The sequence below is a fragment of the Acipenser ruthenus genome, chromosome 30, assembly GCF_902713425.1.
Source record: "Acipenser ruthenus chromosome 30, fAciRut3.2 maternal haplotype, whole genome shotgun sequence".
Lineage (NCBI taxonomy): Eukaryota > Metazoa > Chordata > Actinopteri > Acipenseriformes > Acipenseridae > Acipenser > Acipenser ruthenus.
In genome coordinates this window covers 4,125,438-4,144,236 of record NC_081218.1, presented here as the reverse complement: position 1 = coordinate 4,144,236, position 18,799 = coordinate 4,125,438, and the positions used below count along the sequence as shown (strand labels likewise).

The 18,799-nt window shown below is 42.5% G+C and overlaps 1 protein-coding gene across 1 annotated transcript in view; it reads right to left on the bottom strand.

Moving 5' to 3' along the window:
• Positions 1–2,589: 2,589 nt before the first annotated feature.
• Positions 2,590–18,799, bottom strand: part of LOC117395298 (tetratricopeptide repeat protein 9A-like) — a 41,891-nt gene continuing 25,681 nt past the window's right edge. Inside the window, exons 2-3 of the mRNA XM_033994174.3 lie at positions 15,138–15,320; positions 2,590–10,404 (exon numbers count right to left, since the gene is read on the bottom strand). Coding sequence (XP_033850065.1) covers positions 10,310–10,404; positions 15,138–15,320 — 278 coding nt within the window. The 3' untranslated portion in view covers positions 2,590–10,309. The remainder of the gene's footprint in view (positions 10,405–15,137; positions 15,321–18,799) is intronic.

Below are 18,799 nucleotides of genomic sequence, written 5' to 3'. Positions count from 1 at the left end.
CACCTTACCCAGTTTACCACAGTCATTTTGCAGTCCCCATGGTCATCCATCACTGACCATGGTTTGCCATTTGTTTTAAATATGCTTTACTATACCTCTCTGTGCTGTCTTGCCTATGCTTTACTATGTTTCACTTAGCTTTATTAAACTTTGCACAGCTTTTAATATGGTAAACCTTTATAAGGACAAACACGACATATGAACTTGTAGTACAGGATCATTAAAATAGGGATTGTAGTGAATGAATTACCATTAAAGATTGATGTCCTGTTAGAATATCTTCAATCATAAGAAATCCTGTAACTGCAACAGGTCTGTGAAGTGAAGATGCATTATCACACAATGTGGAGCGAAGCAGACTGCAGACTAAGACGCTGCACACATTGATTCAGCCTCTGCAGTACTATTAATCTTCCACTCCGGTTCTGCAGACTGCTAGCCCAGCCACGCACGCCCCAAAAGTTTCTACAAAAAAGAGAAACCTGCAATACTGATGGCGCAGTGGGTTACTGCACTGGCCTTTCAGATCTGGAGGCTGGGGTTCAAATCTGACTTCTTAGATGGGAAGTCCAGTTAGTCTGGTGGTCTCAGTTTACTCCTGCAACAATGCAATCCACAGAGCATCCTCTCTGGCAGCGTTGGGGAGTAACCCATAACACATTACTGTAATCTGATTACATTTTGTAACTTGTAGTTGTAACGGTTCCTGGTTATGTGTAAAAATAATGTAGTTTCTTTTAGTTACATTTTTTAAAAAAACAAAAGGATCACGGCATAACATGGAAATCAGAAAGTGCTTCAACAGTGTGAGTCAAACCATACATGTCACAAGAACGGGCTTTTCACATCATCTTGCTAGAACATGCCATCAGAGGAGGGAAAGAGATAGTTCGATAGCTGGATCTTCAAAGACCAAACCGAAAAAATAGCTCTGTAAAATGCTGGCTTATTCCCATTACAGATCAGTAAAGAAAGTGACAAGATGATACTGTACCTATGAATCAGCGCTGTTTAAGCTCCTTATACCTTTAAATGTACCTACTATTTCAATGATTATACACTATAATGCTCATAAAAGAATGCCCATCTCCTTGCCTATTGAACCAGTATCACAGTTATACCAACACCTGTATGATGTATTGGACCATGCTGTGCTGTTTCCTATATTCCCAGAGCACTTGAAATAACTTTCAGTACTTGTTTGGAATTATGAACTGTGTCTGGCAAGTCTGGTCTACCCTGAAACATATTGCATTGTTTGTAGTTCTGGAATTCATTCTTTCCTGTCAGGTAGCAACCCCCAAGGACTCATTATTTTCACTCAAGAATTCCCCTGAGCTAACGTTTCCAGACAATACAAGTTTGCTCAGGTCACCCTAATGGAGACGGGTCTCTCCAATACTGAACAAAAGAATGCCAAAACACAGCAGTAAATCATAATTGAAAAAGGAATGCACATACGATACTGGACCTTTACATGTCATATTATTTTCAATGCATTTTCAATCAAAACATAATTCTATGTTATATAGTGTGGTGCAGTGGTCCCAAGGTCAAGGCTGGTCAGTGGCAAGTATAGCAACCCAGATGGAAAACTGTAAATAAAACAAAATGTTTAAACAAACAAATCCATAAACAGCTAAAAAAAAAAACATATATCTAACTGCGCCCTGTCACATTAGTCAAGCGTTGAGTACAAATCCAGGGAGATTATCATGAGGTTGTATAATTCCCTGGCAAGACCACACCAAAGCGTTTCAATCAGTTTCAACTGGGACTCTTTGAGCACCAGTTAGGAATGCAGGCTGGCAGAACCCGATCTCTCCAGCTCGCACTGTGAGTGGAAATCACCTGAACTGTCCAATGTGAAAGACGCTAAAGAGAGGAGGGTTTGAAGTTTGCAGAAAAATAACTGTAGGCAGTGAATATAATAAACTGTCAGGAAAATGCGTGGTTGATTAATTATTTTATAAATAAAATTATATAAAAGCGCATTACATAAGGTGATCTTTGACTTGTCTGGTTACAGATAGGAAATTGTAGACTGCAGATGGAACCGGCCCAGCCCCATATTGATATTGCTCAGCTGGATTAATACAGGGAGGCAGGCTCCCTTTGGGGGTCTCCCCTGGTAAAAGCGCAGGAGTGTTGCCTTGTCTCTGGGGCTCCCTTGGGTTAGGGAGACAAACCCAGCAGGGACTGCTTCTCCTCATCACACTACAGTGGATTCTACTGGCCAGACGTACTTAAGCTCAAGGAGGAACCTGCAGAACTGGCCTTTGTCGCCCAGAGGTCGGCAGCTCTCTGGCAACTGCTCAAGAGTTCCTAAGTGTAAGAGACAATTGGCTTGGTCGTGGGATTGGAGGACACCCACTGAACCTTGAGAGCGTGTGGGAAATTGCTGTGTTGAGGGACATTCTAATTGTGTAGAAAATTGGGGGTAAAATAATTGTGTGCTCTAAATAATACCCCAAAGACTGTAAAACACTCCACCAGAGTTTTATATGGAAAGTGATCATTCAACTGCACAAAAATAATCACACAGACAGGACAAAATGATTCCTTTTATTATTAAGAAATGCTGTACATAAAGACAAGCTCCACATTCAGGCACAGTTACCCACATGTACAAAATACTTTCCACAGATCCACCTACGAGAGTGACAGGTCTCCCGTACACAGCTGGTTCCTTGTATGGAAGGCACACTGTAGGGGCACAGTGTCACACAGCAGACTGAAACAACAAGTTGGTTTCTGTGGGTAATTGAGCCTATTGATGACCCATTAATCAAGGCTTGATATTCCATATCCTTACTCTCTTTAGTGTAATAATTAGCACACGGTCTCCGGTCACTGTGTGCTCCCTGTGGTGAAGCAGTGAGAGTCTCACACTCTCTGTGAGACATGTGGCACTTGCCCAGTGTTGCTGTTCTCAGCTGCATGCTTAGATGTGTTCTGAGCCCCGTTCTCTCGAGCCTCGTAATCGTTTCCACTGACAGTAATGCTTACACTTGTAATTAAAGTAACGGCAGATCATTTCATAAATCAACCTGCTTGCAGAGGGAGGGGAGGAACAGCACAGTGCTCTTGGGGAATAGTATTCAGAGCAGGGTTTGAGGCAGGAGAAACACAGCTTAAGATCGCTAGAGGGTTACTGTGCTTTTTACACTGCGCTCAGTTCTTCAGTTGAATCTGACGTGGAAATTGTTTGCTCTATTGCTATGGTATGTCATACTGTTGTGTCTTAAAGCTGTGGAGAGATAACAAAGAGACAGCAACGAGAATGTCTAGAGCTAAACTGATATGCGGACCCTCCAGCAGCTCCCCCATAGAGACGGCATCTGGCATTACATAGATGTGCATCTGCTTACATGACCGTGTGTCATTTCAAGTCATACACAAGAGCCCTTAGGATTCTGTCGTCTTGAAAGGTGTAAAGACCAAAATAACGTACCTCGTGTTAGCAACATTATGTCCAGAAAAAAAGAGCAAAATGCTGACAAGCTAATGAGGTGTAGACATGTTTTTAAATATTTATGTTAAAATTCCATTTTACACAAGAAACCTTCCCAAATGATCTTCAATAGAACCCACCCCCTTATAAAAGTTTACTATGGTCAATTTGCACAGTAATTTTCTAATGGTTTTATATGCATTTTTTTAGTATGCTTTACCATGCATCTCTGGGTAGTGCTTACCTAAGCTTGCACTGTGCTTTATTGCTTTGCTTTTACTATTTATAAGGTACAATGGGCAGAATGGAACGAGTGCCATTGGTAGAATGGTACGACAACAAGAACGGCATATATCTTCAATGGTATCATAATGGTATAAACAATAAACACTCCTGGTAATACATGATAGACTCATGATACCATGCCAGAATCCATGCAAATCCAATGTGGTAATGTTGGGGTCTATATACTGTATAGTTCTGCTCATTAGGGCAATGCACAGGGCTTATGGGACCCCAATGTGATTTTTCAGATTTTCTATAGCATTTCCCTTGATATTGTATTAGTTGTGGAGATCATGTGGTGAGTAAAATAAAATAAAAAACTGAACTTGTTTATTTCAGCTTGCCTGATATCACATCACTTTATTATAAATCATAATTTAAAAAAAACCTGCAAAGGAACGGACACCATGTCATTATTCATATTTATTGTTTTCCAATCACAGTGCATTGATTCACAAGCAGTTCTAGAACACCGCGGTGTATTGATTATTGTTGTCTAAAGATGCATGGTGTTCCTGTCTACTTCATATTTGATAATACATAGCTATTAATATTATTACATAGATTTCACTCACAGGGCCTGTATTTTAAAGCAAATGCAAAGAATATAATAATAATAACAAGAGGAGACCATTCAGCCCATCTGTGCTCATTCGGTTCCTAGTAGCTGATTGATTTCAGAATTGTCTCAAGTCGGGTCTTAAAGGAACCCAGTGATTCAACATCAACAACATGACTAGGTATCCCATTCTCACCACTCTGTGTGTGCAGAAGTGTCTCCTACCCTCTGTGCTTAGTCTGTCTCCATTTAATTTCCACCTGTGTCCTCTGGTCCTGGTTTCTGTGCTGTGCTTAAAGTAATCGCTATGGCTATATTTGTCAGCTCCTTTTAGGATTCTTTGAACTTCAAGCATGTCTCTTTGCACTTGCTTTAATGTAGGTAAAGCGATGAATTACAATGTCTAGCTTTAAAAACAACATACTGTCCTGGAGTCTCATAAGATAAGCACCACCATCTATACATTTTACAGTTATCACAGTTTAAACATCTTGGAATATCCTGGTTGCTATTAGTTTCGCCCCAGCTGAGCTTGCACTGGCATTCTTCGCCACCTATTGGATCCTTTGTGGGCTCAGGAAGTGTGGTCCTGTTGCCTTGAACAGAGGAAGGACGTGAATTGGGAGAACAAAACCCTTCAAATGTCCAGTCAGGTATCACCTGAAAAGGTGTTGCAGCTAACAAATACATTGCAAACAATGTTTTTAAATAAACACGCAACAGTAAAAGAAAGTTCAGAGTATGCTTGCCTTGCCTTCCTGGAGATCTGTTACAGCTTCACTTCCTAGGTCAGTGTCTTCGGGGGCAAAGGGTCTGACTGGCTGCAAAGCATGTCAGTCATTAAAGGAAACAGCGGATTGGTTAACAGGAAAGAAGGTCCCGAAGGGGCGGGGACAATTCCACTATCCTGGAAAAATGACTAAGAAAGTGCGAGACTATCAAAAGCCTGCAAACAGAGATTATGTTAAGCCAGGGCAGTACTAGATAGCATGCTTCAATATGAAAATACATGTATGTTCTTTTCAAAACTACACATTTGAAATCTCCCTTATAAAAGTTTACTGCAGCACATTTGCATGGCAATTGTGTAGGTTTATACTATCCATTGGTTTTTCTAAATACCAGACCTCTCTAGGATTTGCAATGCTCACCTATGTGTTAGCATGCTTTCATTATTACACTTTGCTGTGTTTTTACTGTCATAAACTTTTATAAGGGTCATAGACTAAATGGCATGGAAATTATATGGAGTTTTTCAGTTATCTACAATCACATTTTAAAGCACTAGTTAATACAGTACTTTGTGTGTTGGGTTAAGGCCCTCTTCATTTTGATGGGTTTTATTCAGTTTATTTCAAAATTGAAAAAAGGAAAATGGGCGTGAATGATGTGTATATATGAGAAAAATACCAGGATATTCATAAAGCAGTAAAAGCTGGAGTATAGCAGTTTTCTTTAATTGAAAATCAAAGGGCTTCTCTTACTGTGTGTCACTTCACATAATTTGCCAAATAGGCACAATACAAAAGACACCACATGCACACAACAACAGAAATAATTGGATCTTGTGCACTGACTGCCATGTGCATTTGTACTTGAACAATACTCTCCTAAAATGTTTCATTCAGCAAACGCTATTACTGTCACAGAGACGGCTCATTTGTATGGTTAACTGACCGCAAAGAACTCAGAATGCCCAGGGTGCAAACACCTGCAGTCGGAATAAGACATCAGCTTCAGTAGACTCACCCTGCACATCACACACAAAAAGAGGTCAGCCCCAGCCTTGTTAGAGGCAGCTATTTCTGAGAGACTCTGACAGCCAGACAAGTGCTGCTAAACAGAAGACAAGACCGTCTCGCAAACTGGGGCTGACAGTCTGAGAAAGGCATACATCCACATTGAATTACAGACAAAGTTAAAACAGAGGAGGGCGTACATCCACATTGAATTAAATACACCAGTTTGGAAGCAGGACAAAGATATACAGGCGATTCATAATTCACACACAATGTTTTGCGTTGTTTTCAATTCTACTTAAATATTGACATTATTGAACAACTCTGCTGGTCAAATGGTGCATCACGGAGTAGACTGTTTTACACTGTTCTGTTCTTTGTTCTTTTTTTACCAGAAAAAATAAATATCAGAAATGGTGATTTTGAAAGTCACTGACATGATCTTAAAGATGCCTAAAGTGCAGAACACTGGCTGTTTCGACACGATGGATGACAATTCAAATACATTTGAAATGTGTTATGCATCCCTAACACAGCATTTCGTTCTATTAACAGCACCTCTTGGACTTATTTCAACTGTATTCCTAAAATAGATGTGGGAACTTACATAGGAACTGGTTTTAAAACTGTTAGTATATATTATGCAGTAAATTAGCTTAGCAGTATCATACACAAGCTAAAGCAGCTTCTAGTGTAATTCAAGCTATTTGTTCCACCTGTTATGAAGTTTGCAATCAGTTGATGCTCCAGTATTGAGTTAATATCATTTTTCTCAATATCTGTCTTCCCTCACTTTGCCCTTGCTTTCAGCTTGTCTGGGGGGGGGGGGCAGCCCAGCACTGAACTGCCTTCCTCATTCAATTCCACCCTTCAAATCTGCTGGTTCAACCTGTGCTACATATAAAAAGGGTGAGTAGGTGGGAACAGGTTGAAAGGTCATTTTTGTCATATGGTTTGAATGGAGTGAGCAAGTCAGTCCAGTCCTTGGCAGCGCGCTCTTGCAACTACCTGCGGCGACTGGAGGTTATGAATGTCATGTGCAAGCTCTGGTGTAGTAAAAACACTAGAATCTGAAGTTCTGATAAAAAGTAAAACAAAAATACTATTAAGGGCACAGCATGCTCCTTTTTAATGTTATTATAACAGCAGTAGAACAGTGTTTTAAATTAGTGCTAAGCAAGGCTTTTAAATCCACTTCTTTATCTCTGGATCCTGTGGTTCTTCTCTTGTCAATGTTAGATTATCACCTACTGCGCTGAAGGTCAGATTTACTCCAGTGGTCTATCTGCAATCAGACCTGTAAGCTACACCATAGGATTGGGTGCATTTCAGTCTATATTGCTGTTAACACCAATGACTGGACTAAATAATTTTCTATATGCTTCAGCTCTCCCCAGTTTAAAGGGATTATGGCTAATTAAACGATTCCATAATTATTACCAGTTGAGCACGTCTGCTCGCTATGTAGATCTCATGCACAATTTTGAAAGAAGCAAAGATTTATATTTAAAAACATGATATCTGGTACTAAACTGCAAATGCAAATGTTTAAATGAGCATAGCTCATGACTCTTCGAAGACCACATGATATCCTTAGAGGTGATTCAACTTCAATCGCTTACCTTTATTGTGATACCCAGAATGAACCTGTCCAACCGGGGAAACAGGAGTAATTCTTCTTCAAAGTTCACAAGATCATTTTTTGGGGTGCGTTTGCACCCCTTTCTGCAATATGAGGTTTATATCTACATTTTTGACATACCACAATCACAGCTCCTGCGTACTGGCAGAGTAGATTGCTGAGAGCTGCAGGAGAGCCGAGGGAGATGTAGAAACAGTGCATTGCTTCTAAAATTATTGATTATTTATTTGCTTAGCCAATAGTTTCACGAAAGTGTCCATCTATGTTTATGCATTCGTTTCCAGCAAGTATTTCATAACTACAGCAACCTGCTAATTACCTGAAAGAGTACATATACTGTATAGACTGCCACGTACAGCTCCTGTTTACTTGCAGAATAGTGATGAGAGCTGCAGGGGAGCTGGGGGAGATGTAGTAACTGTATTACTTCTAAAATTATTGATTTAGCCCTACATAGTCATCTTTTATCCCTATGTAGTCAATTTCCTACCTTAGAATGAGCTTCTGTGAGTGTGTAATACATACGTTTTCAGCACTATTTGAGTACTGCATTCTTTACAGTAGCCTGCTTATTGTCTCCTATAGTACATTATCGAAAAAAATTGATTTCATATACTGGGCTACCACTCAGACTCTGTTGACTTGTAGAATCGATGCACTGAGAGAGATGACAGGCAGTTCAGTCAATGTGCCCCTCTTTACAGGACTCTGATAACGGTGCTATTTGGACTGGCGTTCTCTTTTTATTTTTCAAAGGGATGGAATCTTTCTTTTTTTCTGAGGTATGTGCAATGTGTTTTTTATTTTCGCCAAAAAGACTGAAGCCCGTTTTTTTATGTGCAATGCAACTTCATATTGAAGCACAGTATGTGTAGAGAAATTTTTTATTTAATAGATTTTGTACGTTAAGTTTCCAAGTACAATATAATAATGATTTATGCGGTTTATATTTGTGTCTGTGGCATTTTAAAGACATTTTAAAAAATAATATAAACTGGTTTTGTTATTTTGCATTAAATTCTAAGTTAACCGCATTTATGTATGTGGGGTACATTTGCACCCCTGTCCGCATTCCACTAGTGCCCAATTATTGCAGATGACTAAGGCTTAAAGACTGTTTGCTTGCCTTGATTTAAGTCTGAGACTGTTATAAAGAAAAGGGCTTTTAACCAGGATGTCCCTGGTTCAAATCCCGGCATACTCACTGTGTGACCTTGAGCAAGTCACTTAACCTCCTTGTGATCCGTCTTTCGGGTGAGATGTAGTTGTAAGTGACTCTGCAGCTGATGCATAGTTCACACACCCTAGTCTCTGTAAGTCGCCTTGGATAAAGGCGTCTGCTAAATAAACAAATAATAATAATATAGTTCTATATGTATATATGTGTTTTAATTAAAATGCATGTTTGCTAGAGCATGTGTTTCTATCACATATGAGATCTTTATAGTGAATGAAAGTGCACAGCAGGTATTTTTTATGGAATTATTTTGTTAACTGCCACCTGACTCAAGAAGAAATAAAGTGAAAGCACGCCAGTGAGCAGGCTGTAATTATAATACAGGGCAATGACATTTTTAAAGTCTTCAGTTTTACAACATAAAGTAATTCCATAGATCCTACCTGTTGTGCACTTCCATTAGCTGTATAGGTCTCAAATGTGCAGTTATGTAAGAAACACAAGCAACCATCTGGTTACGAAATCTCTGATGCAAGCCCTGCTTTTAAATAGTGTTGAACTTCCTGGGTCAGCCAGGAACATGACCCAGAAGACACTGCTGAGGTGAAGCGACCTAGTGCAAGTGGAAAGACATGGAGCGTGAAAACTTTCCGGAAACGAGTCTTGTACCGGCTATCATGTTTTATAAATCCATGTTTGATATAACATGTGTTTCTTTTAAAATTGACACTTAAGATATATGGAATTATTCTGTTAAACACAAACACTTTAAGTGAGCTGCACACACACATAAATAACTAGGCTGCAAGCGAATGGGAGAGCACACCTCAATCCTGACCACTGTCTGAGATTTCATCCTGGGCCTTTCTAAGCAGAGACTGAAAATTGAGCAGCTGGATCCCCACTCAGTCCTCCAAAAGTGAAAGGCCTGAGAGGATAGCGAATTAGCCTGCAGTTCAAACCACTTAGCCCCGAAGAAATCACAATTTTAAGCTTGTTTAATAAAGGGCGCAGGAAAATAAACCCCATTTGGCCCACAACACTTCCCCTAATTGCTTTCCATCTTGCATTTTGAATTATAGAAAGATACACTTTTCGCTAACACCAGACAACTATATAAATTGCTATTTGAAAATCTTAGCGCACTAGCAATATAACATTACTTGACCTTATTCCTAGAGTACAGTGTACTGCATTTGTCCCAAGGTGTCTCAGCTGATAAGCGGTCTAGTTTAAAAAATAAAAAAGCAACATACATGATTTGTATAATGGGATGCGGTGTTCCTTGATTTAGTTTCAGGGTTTTTTTGGCTCCTGTTGTGAAGGTTTCGCTGATCTGCCAAGAAGAGGGTCCTGACTTTCCCCCCATGGCTGTAGCAACATGAGGTCATGTGCCAGAATCCTCGCAAAAACAGCAAAACAGTCTGGAAGTCATGGGTAATGGGTCTGGCAGCTAGCCCAGCGCTTCTTTACTGCACTCTCTCTCCCTCGGGTTGCACTTGTTCATCTTCATCTCTGTCAACTGGATGTATCGCAACACATTCGTATCTGCGGAGAAAACAGAAGAAGGAAAGGGAGACGTCTTAAAGAGCTGATATGGAGTAGCTGGTGTATTCTGTGTGTTGTCTGGATTCATATGAATGAAATCTATGAACGAGGCCATTTGATCAACCTAAGCTGGTCCGGAACCTAGTAGTTGATTGACCTCAAAACCTTGGAAAATGGGTCTTAAAGGTTCCCAATGGTTCTGCCTCAGCAACATGACTAGGCAGCCCATTTCATCCCCCCACCACTCTGTGTGAAGAAGTGTCTCCTTCAACAACATGACTAGGCAGCCCATTCCATCCCCTCACCACTCTCTGTGTGAAGAAGTGTCTCCTTCAACAACATGACCAGGCAGCCCATTCCATCCCCTCACCACTCTCTGTGTGAAGTGTCTCCTTCAACAACATGACTAGGCAGCCCATTCCATCCCCTCACCACTCTCTGTGTGAAGAAGTGTCTCCTTCAACAACATGACTAGGCAGCCCATTCCATCCCCTCACCACTCTCTGTGTGAAGAAGTGTCTCCTTCAACAACATGACTAGGCAGCACATTCCACCCCCTCACCACTCTCTGTGTGAAGAAGTGTCTCCTTCAACAGCATGACTAGGCAGCCCCTTCCATTCCCTCACTACTCTCTGTGTGAAGAAGTGTCTCCTTCAACAACATGACTAGGCAGCCCATTCCATCCCCTCACCACTCTCTGTGGGAAGAAGCGTCTCCTTCAACAACATGACTAGGCAGCCCATTCCATCCCCTCACTACTCTCTGTGGGAAGAAGTGTCTCCTTCAACAACATGACTAGGCAGCCCATTCCATCCCCTCACCACTTTCTGTGTGAAGAAGTGTCTCCTTCAACAACATGACTAGGCAGCCCATTCCACCCCCTCACCACTCTCTGTGTGAAGAAGTGTCTCCTTCAACAGCATGACTAGGCAGCCCCTTCCATTCCCTCACTACTCTCTGTGTGAAGAAGTGTCTCCTTCAACAACATGACTAGGCAGCCCATTCCATCCCCTCACCACTCTCTGTGTGAAGTGTCTCCTTCAACAACATGACTAGGCAGCCCATTCCATCCCCTCACCACTTTCTGTGTGAAGAAGTGTCTCCTTCAACAACATGACTAGGCAGCCCATTCCACCCCCTCACCACTCTCTGTGTGAAGAAGTGTCTCCTTCAACAGCATGACTAGGCAGCCCCTTCCATTCCCTCACTACTCTCTGTGTGAAGAAGTGTCTCCTTCAACAACATGACTAGGCAGCCCATTCCATCCCCTCACCACTCTCTGTGTGAAGAAGTGTCTCCTTCAACAACATGACTAGGCAGCCCCTTCCATTCCCTCACTACTCTCTGTGTGAAGAAGTGTCTCCTTCAACAACATGACTAGGCAGCCCATTCCATCCCCTCACCACTCTCTGTGTGAAAAAGTGTCTCCTTCAACAACATGACCAGGCAGCCCATTCCATCCCCTCACCACTCTCTGTGTGAAGTGTCTCCTTCAACAACATGACTAGGCAGCCCATTCCATCCCCTCACCACTCTCTGTGTGAAGAAGTGTCTCCTTCAACAACATGACTAGGCAGCCCATTCCATCCCCTCACCACTTTCTGTGTGAAGAAGTGTCTCCTTCAACAACATGACTAGGCAGCACATTCCACCCCCTCACCACTCTCTGTGTGAAGAAGTGTCTCCTTCAACAGCATGACTAGGCAGCCCCTTCCATTCCCTCACTACTCTCTGTGTGAAGAAGTGTCTCCTTCAACAACATGACTAGGCAGCCCATTCCATCCCCTCACCACTCTCTGTGGGAAGAAGCGTCTCCTTCAACAACATGACTAGGCAGCCCATTCCATCCCCTCACTACTCTCTGTGGGAAGAAGCGTCTCCTTCAACAACATGACTAGGCAGCCCATTCCATCCCCTCACCACTTTCTGTGTGAAGAAGTGTCTCCTTCAACAACATGACTAGGCAGCCCATTCCACCCCCTCACCACTCTCTGTGTGAAGAAGTGTCTCCTTCAACAGCATGACTAGGCAGCCCCTTCCATTCCCTCACTACTCTCTGTGTGAAGAAGTGTCTCCTTCAACAACATGACTAGGCAGCCCATTCCATCCCCTCACCACTCTCTGTGTGAAGTGTCTCCTTCAACAACATGACTAGGCAGCCCATTCCATCCCCTCACCACTTTCTGTGTGAAGAAGTGTCTCCTTCAACAACATGACTAGGCAGCCCATTCCACCCCCTCACCACTCTCTGTGTGAAGAAGTGTCTCCTTCAACAGCATGACTAGGCAGCCCCTTCCATTCCCTCACTACTCTCTGTGTGAAGAAGTGTCTCCTTCAACAACATGACTAGGCAGCCCATTCCATCCCCTCACCACTCTCTGTGTGAAGAAGTGTCTCCTTCAACAACATGACTAGGCAGCCCCTTCCATTCCCTCACTACTCTCTGTGTGAAGAAGTGTCTCCTTCAACAACATGACTAGGCAGCCCATTCCATCCCCTCACCACTCTCTGTGTGAAAAAGTGTCTCCTTCAACAACATGACTAGGCAGCCCATTCCATTCCCTCACTACTCTCTGTGTGAAGAAGTGTCTCCTTCAACAACAGTCCTGTAAACCCTGGGATTAGTCTGGTTGCTCTTCGTTAGACTCTCTCCAGAGTCACAATGCCCCTTTGGTAATGTGGTGACCAGAATTAGACACAGTACTCTAAATGTGGTCTCACCAGTGTATTATGCAACCTCATTATAACTCCTTGGATTTGTACTGTACTCTTTTGGATATATACCAAATGAAGCATTAGCATGCCATTAAATGCATAGGACTTCAGTGTAAAGAATAGCACAATAAAGCTCTAAATACAGACCTGTAGCCTCTAGTGCATGCTTGCTAACATTAGGGGAAACAGTGTTGCAGAGGGACACGTTTATAACATGATGTGCCAGGTGAACTTGGAGGTAAGACATGAGATTCTGAGACCTCTGGGTTTTAAAGTCACAAGTAAAGATACAACTGGGTCTAGCAAGAAGAATCCATTGTTTAAGATCACTCTGAGGAGCTGCAGCATCCTTAACACAATACAGAGGGACAGCTGAGGATCACTTCAGAGACAGGTTCTTTATGCTGAGCAGACATCTTTATATTACTCAACTGTATGAGGCTGTGCTGGTATCGATCCGGCTGCATAGTGTCAGTGTGTTGTGCTGTATGAAGCTGTGCTGTTGTTGGTCAGGCTGCACAGTGTCAGTGTGTTGTGCTGTATGAGGCTGTGCTGGTGTTGGTCAGGCTGCACACAGTGTCAGTGTGTTGTGCTGTATGAAGCTGTGCTGGTATCGATCCGGCTGCACATTGTCAGTGTGTTGTGCTGTATGAAGCTGTGCTGGTGTTGGTCAGGCTGCACAGTGTCAGTGTGTTGTGCTGTATGAAGCTGTGCGGGTGTTGGTCAGGCTGCACAGTGTCAGTATGTTGTGCTGTATGAGGCTGTGCTGGTATCGATCCGGCAGCACAGTGTCAGTGTGTTGTGCTGTATGAAGCTGTGCTGGTATCGATCCGGCTGCACAGTGTCAGTGTGTTGTGCTGTATGAAGCTGTGCTGGTGTTGGTCAGGCTGCACACAGTGTCAGTGTGTTGTGCTGTATGAAGCTGTGCTGGTATCGATCCGGCTGCACAGTGTCAGTGTGTTGTGCTGTATGAAGCTGTGCTGGTGTTGGTCAGGCTGCACAGTGTCAGTATGTTGTGCTGTATGAAGCTGTGCTGGTATCGATCCGGCTGCACAGTGTCAGTGTGTTGTGTTGTATGAAGCTGTGCTGGTGTTGGTCAGGCTGCACAGTGTCAGCGTGTTGTGCTGTATGAGGCTGTGCTGGTATCGATCCGGCAGCACAGTGTCAGTGTGTTGTGTTGTATGAAGCTGTGCTGGTGTTGGTCAGGCTGCACAGTGTCAGTGTGTTGTGCTGTATGAGGCTGTGCTGGTGTTGGTCAGGCTGCACAGTGTCAGTGTGTTGTGCTGTATGAGGCTGTGCTGGTGTTGGTCTGGCTGCACAGTGTCAGTGTGTTGTGTTGTATGACGCTGTGCTGGTGTTGGTCAGGCTGCACAGTGTCAGTGTGTTGTGCTGTATGAAGCTGTGCTGTTGTTGGTCAGGCTGCACAGTGTCAGTGTGTTGTGCTGTATGAGGTTGTGCTGGTATCGATCCGGCTAAACAGTGTCAGTGTGTTGTGCTGTATGAAGCTGTGCTGGTGTTGGTCAGGCTGCACAGTGTCAGTATGTTGTGCTGTATGAAGCTGTGCTGGTATCGATCCGGCTGCACAGTGTCAGTGTGTTGTGTTGTATGACGCTGTGCTGGTGTTGGTCTGGCTGCACAGTGTCAGTGTGTTGTGTTGTATGACGCTGTGCTGGTGTTGGTCAGGCTGCACAGTGTCAGTGTGTTGTGCTGTATGAGGCTGTGCTGGTGTTGGTTTGGCTGCACAATGTCAGTGTGTTGTGTTGTATGACGCTGTGCTGGTGCTGGTCAGGCTGCAAACAGTGTCAGTGTGTTGTTCTGTATGAGGCTGTGCTGGTTTGGTCAGGCTGCACACAGTGTCAGTGTGTTGTGCTGTATGAAGCTGTGCTGGTATCGATCCGGCAGCACAGTGTCAGTGTGTTGTGCTGTATGAGGCTGTGCTGGTGTTGATCTGGCTGCACAGTGTCAGTGTGTTGTGCTGTATGAAGCTGTGCTGGTATCGGTCGGGCCGCAGTCTTACCTGTGGGCTCTCGTCTCTTTGCTTCTTTCAGGTAGAGCAGGGCGTTGTCGTAGTCTCCCAGATGGTAGAAGGCGATGCCTGCTCGGTACATGGCTTTGAAGTTATCCTTCTGTTTTCCCAGGAGCTTCAGACAGTACTCCTTCACACGCTCATAGTTCACCAGCTCCGACTGCAGTAAGCATGCTGGGGAGGAGAAAGCAGAGGGAGGCACTCTACACACGTGTACATTACATGAATGCTGCATATTGAACAAATGTCAGGAAGAGAGGGGAGAGAGTCTTTGATGGAAGACTCACTGCATCTTGTTATTAACGCAATTGTGAGGAGGGAAGCTCGCACAGGTGTTGAAAGTGAGACTAATAATCCAAGTAGTCTCACTCTCTAACCAATGTTATCACACTGATGACACAAAAAGCCCTGGTGGAATACTTAACTAAGGCTTGATGAAACAGTCTTCAACAGCTATGAACCCTGTTGAGCTTATTTTTAAATGATGTAATGAAAAACAGACAAAGAATTGGAAACTAAATAACATGAATGACACACTGGTAAGAGAGTAATACATTGTTTTAAACTCGGACCTCATAGTGATGTTCATACTCCTGGAGTCCTGGATATTCCCAGAACCTTTTTCACTGGAGAAGTACAGTAGATTCTTTGTTTTACAAATGACCTCCCGGACGTGTATTCTGTAATTTGCACTGAAATGTGTTGAGTGTTATTCTATTATTCTGATAGGCAGGCAGCATGTGGAGCTCTATTGGAATTTAGTGATGAAATAAGTATCACATCCATATCAGTTATACCAATACCTGTAAGATGTATTGGACCATGCTGTGCTGTTTCCTGTCTTCCCAGAGCACTTGAAATAACTTTCAGTACTTTGTATTATGAACTGTGTCTGGCATCTCCCATCTATCCCAAAGCTTTGTGGTATGTTTTCATTTTTGGCTGCAGTCCTTGAATTAGCATCTTCTTTCTTAAACATATTGGTTTTAGACATGTTTTATATCTGTATTTTTAAACACCATTAACACTAGAACCGAATAGAAATTAAAGACAAACTATCAGATACAACTCAAAAGTGTTATTCAAGCACGTCATATCAAACATCTGCACAGACAAAACGCTGTATTTAAATGAACAATTAAACATAAAATAGTTTATTTTCTAATTTACCACATATAAAGCACTACTTCAAAAAATGAAAAACTATAATAAAATAAACATTTCAAAAGAAACTAGTGTGTAAACAGGTATATGCACAAACAAAAGTAGTTTTTAATTTAAAACAAAAGTAACATATGTTTTTGCTTGCATGTGTCACTCAGTGCAGCACAGAATCTAGGTTGAGCTGCTGCAGCCTGCAGCTTTGCAGTTTTCTGATCGAAATGTTTCTGCTGAAGCGCTGTGGCTAGCTTCAAGATGAAACCTCTCCTACTGATATTTTCCCCGGTGCATTCCTTGTACAAAATGAAAGAATTGATTGAAGTCCAGTAGAGATAACAGCAAGCTTGTACAGTGGCACTGGAACTATTTTTAAAGTGGGGGTGCTGAAAGCCATTGAACGAAACTGTAACCCTTGTATATGATGGAAGCCATGTAAAGTCAACACCCCTAGTTCCAGCACCCCTGGGCTTGTATATAAAAATTAAATAGAATATTGTAGGTTATATTCAAAATAAAAAAGGCCTTATTGTAAAGGCAGTCAAAATGACTGCTCTGGCGGTTCTAGGTAGAGGGGATTATAACTTTTCTTTTATTTTTGTAATCCTGCCTTTCAAATCCTGCCATCAGGGAATTTAATACATGGATTTAGGAAGAGTCAAGAACAGACAACAGCATCAAAATCACTGCCGTGGTGGTTCTAGTATTAAAATGTTTTATTGTTATTTTTATGAGAAGCCTGCTGCAAGGGTAATTGTACACAGTAAATGAAATACCACGAGGCGCTCTGATTGTGAGCGGTCAGCATTCAGTTGTGTGAACACTGGGCCCTGTTTCTCATCAGAAGCCTGGTCACTCCCAACTGTCATTCAACCAACTCTGAAAAACATCCCTTTTTGCACAGATATGGTCAAAAGTTTTGCATCACCTAGAAATGTAGTATTGAGACATCATTTGAAAAAATTTAAACATGAACATAATTTAAATATTTTATTTAACATCATTTAATTATTTAAGAAAGTACACAATGACACCGCAAGGTCTTCCAGGAAGCCATAATAGCAGTACAGTATTTCATGTTGGATTTCAAAATGTTACAGTTTTCAATTTTTGTCTGTTTTTTGTTTAGTATATGGAAAACTGCAAAACTGTAATTCAATATGTTAACATGATTTCCATTACACGAGAGTAGATGTTAAAACTTCATGCTGATTTGAACTCGGCTCTCGCCAAGATAAGCACCAACTAAGACGTAGCTTTACTGTAAACTAATGTGATCCATATGTGTCTCCATCCATTTACGTTTCCTTCCATATGATGATGTAGATATCCTTCTGTCTGGTGTTAATGGCTGAAGTGTAATGTTGGCTCCAGGGATCAGCTTATTTTGCCTCCCCGGTGCATCAGCACACATAACGGCTGCGATGCTGGCTCCGGGGATCAACCACAGTGCGGCCTCCCCAGCGCATCAGCATGACAACCGTCTGGATTGAGCTAAGTAGGGTACATCTCTGGGGTCTTCAAGTGGGCACCTTCCATCCTCAGTGTTTCGTCGACTAGACCACGACACCTCAAGAGGGCTCGACGGTGATTCTGGCGTCCCAGCATCACCCCCCTCCGTCCCCCACTCAACGCAGCCCAGCTTACTTACCCATACATCAGCGTTTATTTCTTTCTATTGTGCTTGAGATCCCCAACCAGACTCTTTCTGTCTCAACCACAGCCAGTTGCTGCTCCTCTCTGCTGCTTCAGATAAGTTCTTCACTGTGCGACGCAACTCTTGGCCACTGAATCCGACGTCTCTGAGAAACCGGGTTGTAGAGTGTGCCACAAATCCTCGACAACCCACTTCCACTGGGTAAACCCGGACTCTCCATCCTCGCTGTTCTGCTTCAGTGGCTAGTTGAGCATACCATAGTTTCTTCCTCTCATACGCCTCATCTACAGCATCCTCCCATGGCACTGTTAACTCTACCAGGTGAACAAGGCGTGCTGATCCAGACCACAAGACAATATCTGGTCGAAGGTTAGTGGTGGCAATCTCAGGTGGGAAAATAAGCCATTGACCAACATCTGCCAGCATTTTCCAGTCTCTAGCAGCTTCCAGTTGTCCTGGGCAAGGACTGGTTTTAACACCTTTTCTTGGTGGTTGCTCTCCTGGGCGGAGGAATGTTGTCTTTTGTGTGTAATGTTTTGATGGAACATTATTAAGAAAGTTTTATTTGACTTTATGAAGCAAAATTAGTTAATGTTATAGGGTGATGCAAAACTTTTGGCCATAGCTGTATATCGTGGTTGCAAAAAAAATTAAATAGAGCAACACTCCACTTTTCTTTTTTTTTTATAAACATTTATTAATAGTATTATTATTAGTGTTACAACATTATAACAACTGTCGTTTTGACAAATGTATGTATAGACTACAATTTCTCTTTTTGTTTGGACAATATTTATCCTTTTATTCAAAACTGTGGGTCAGGACCACATATCCTGAA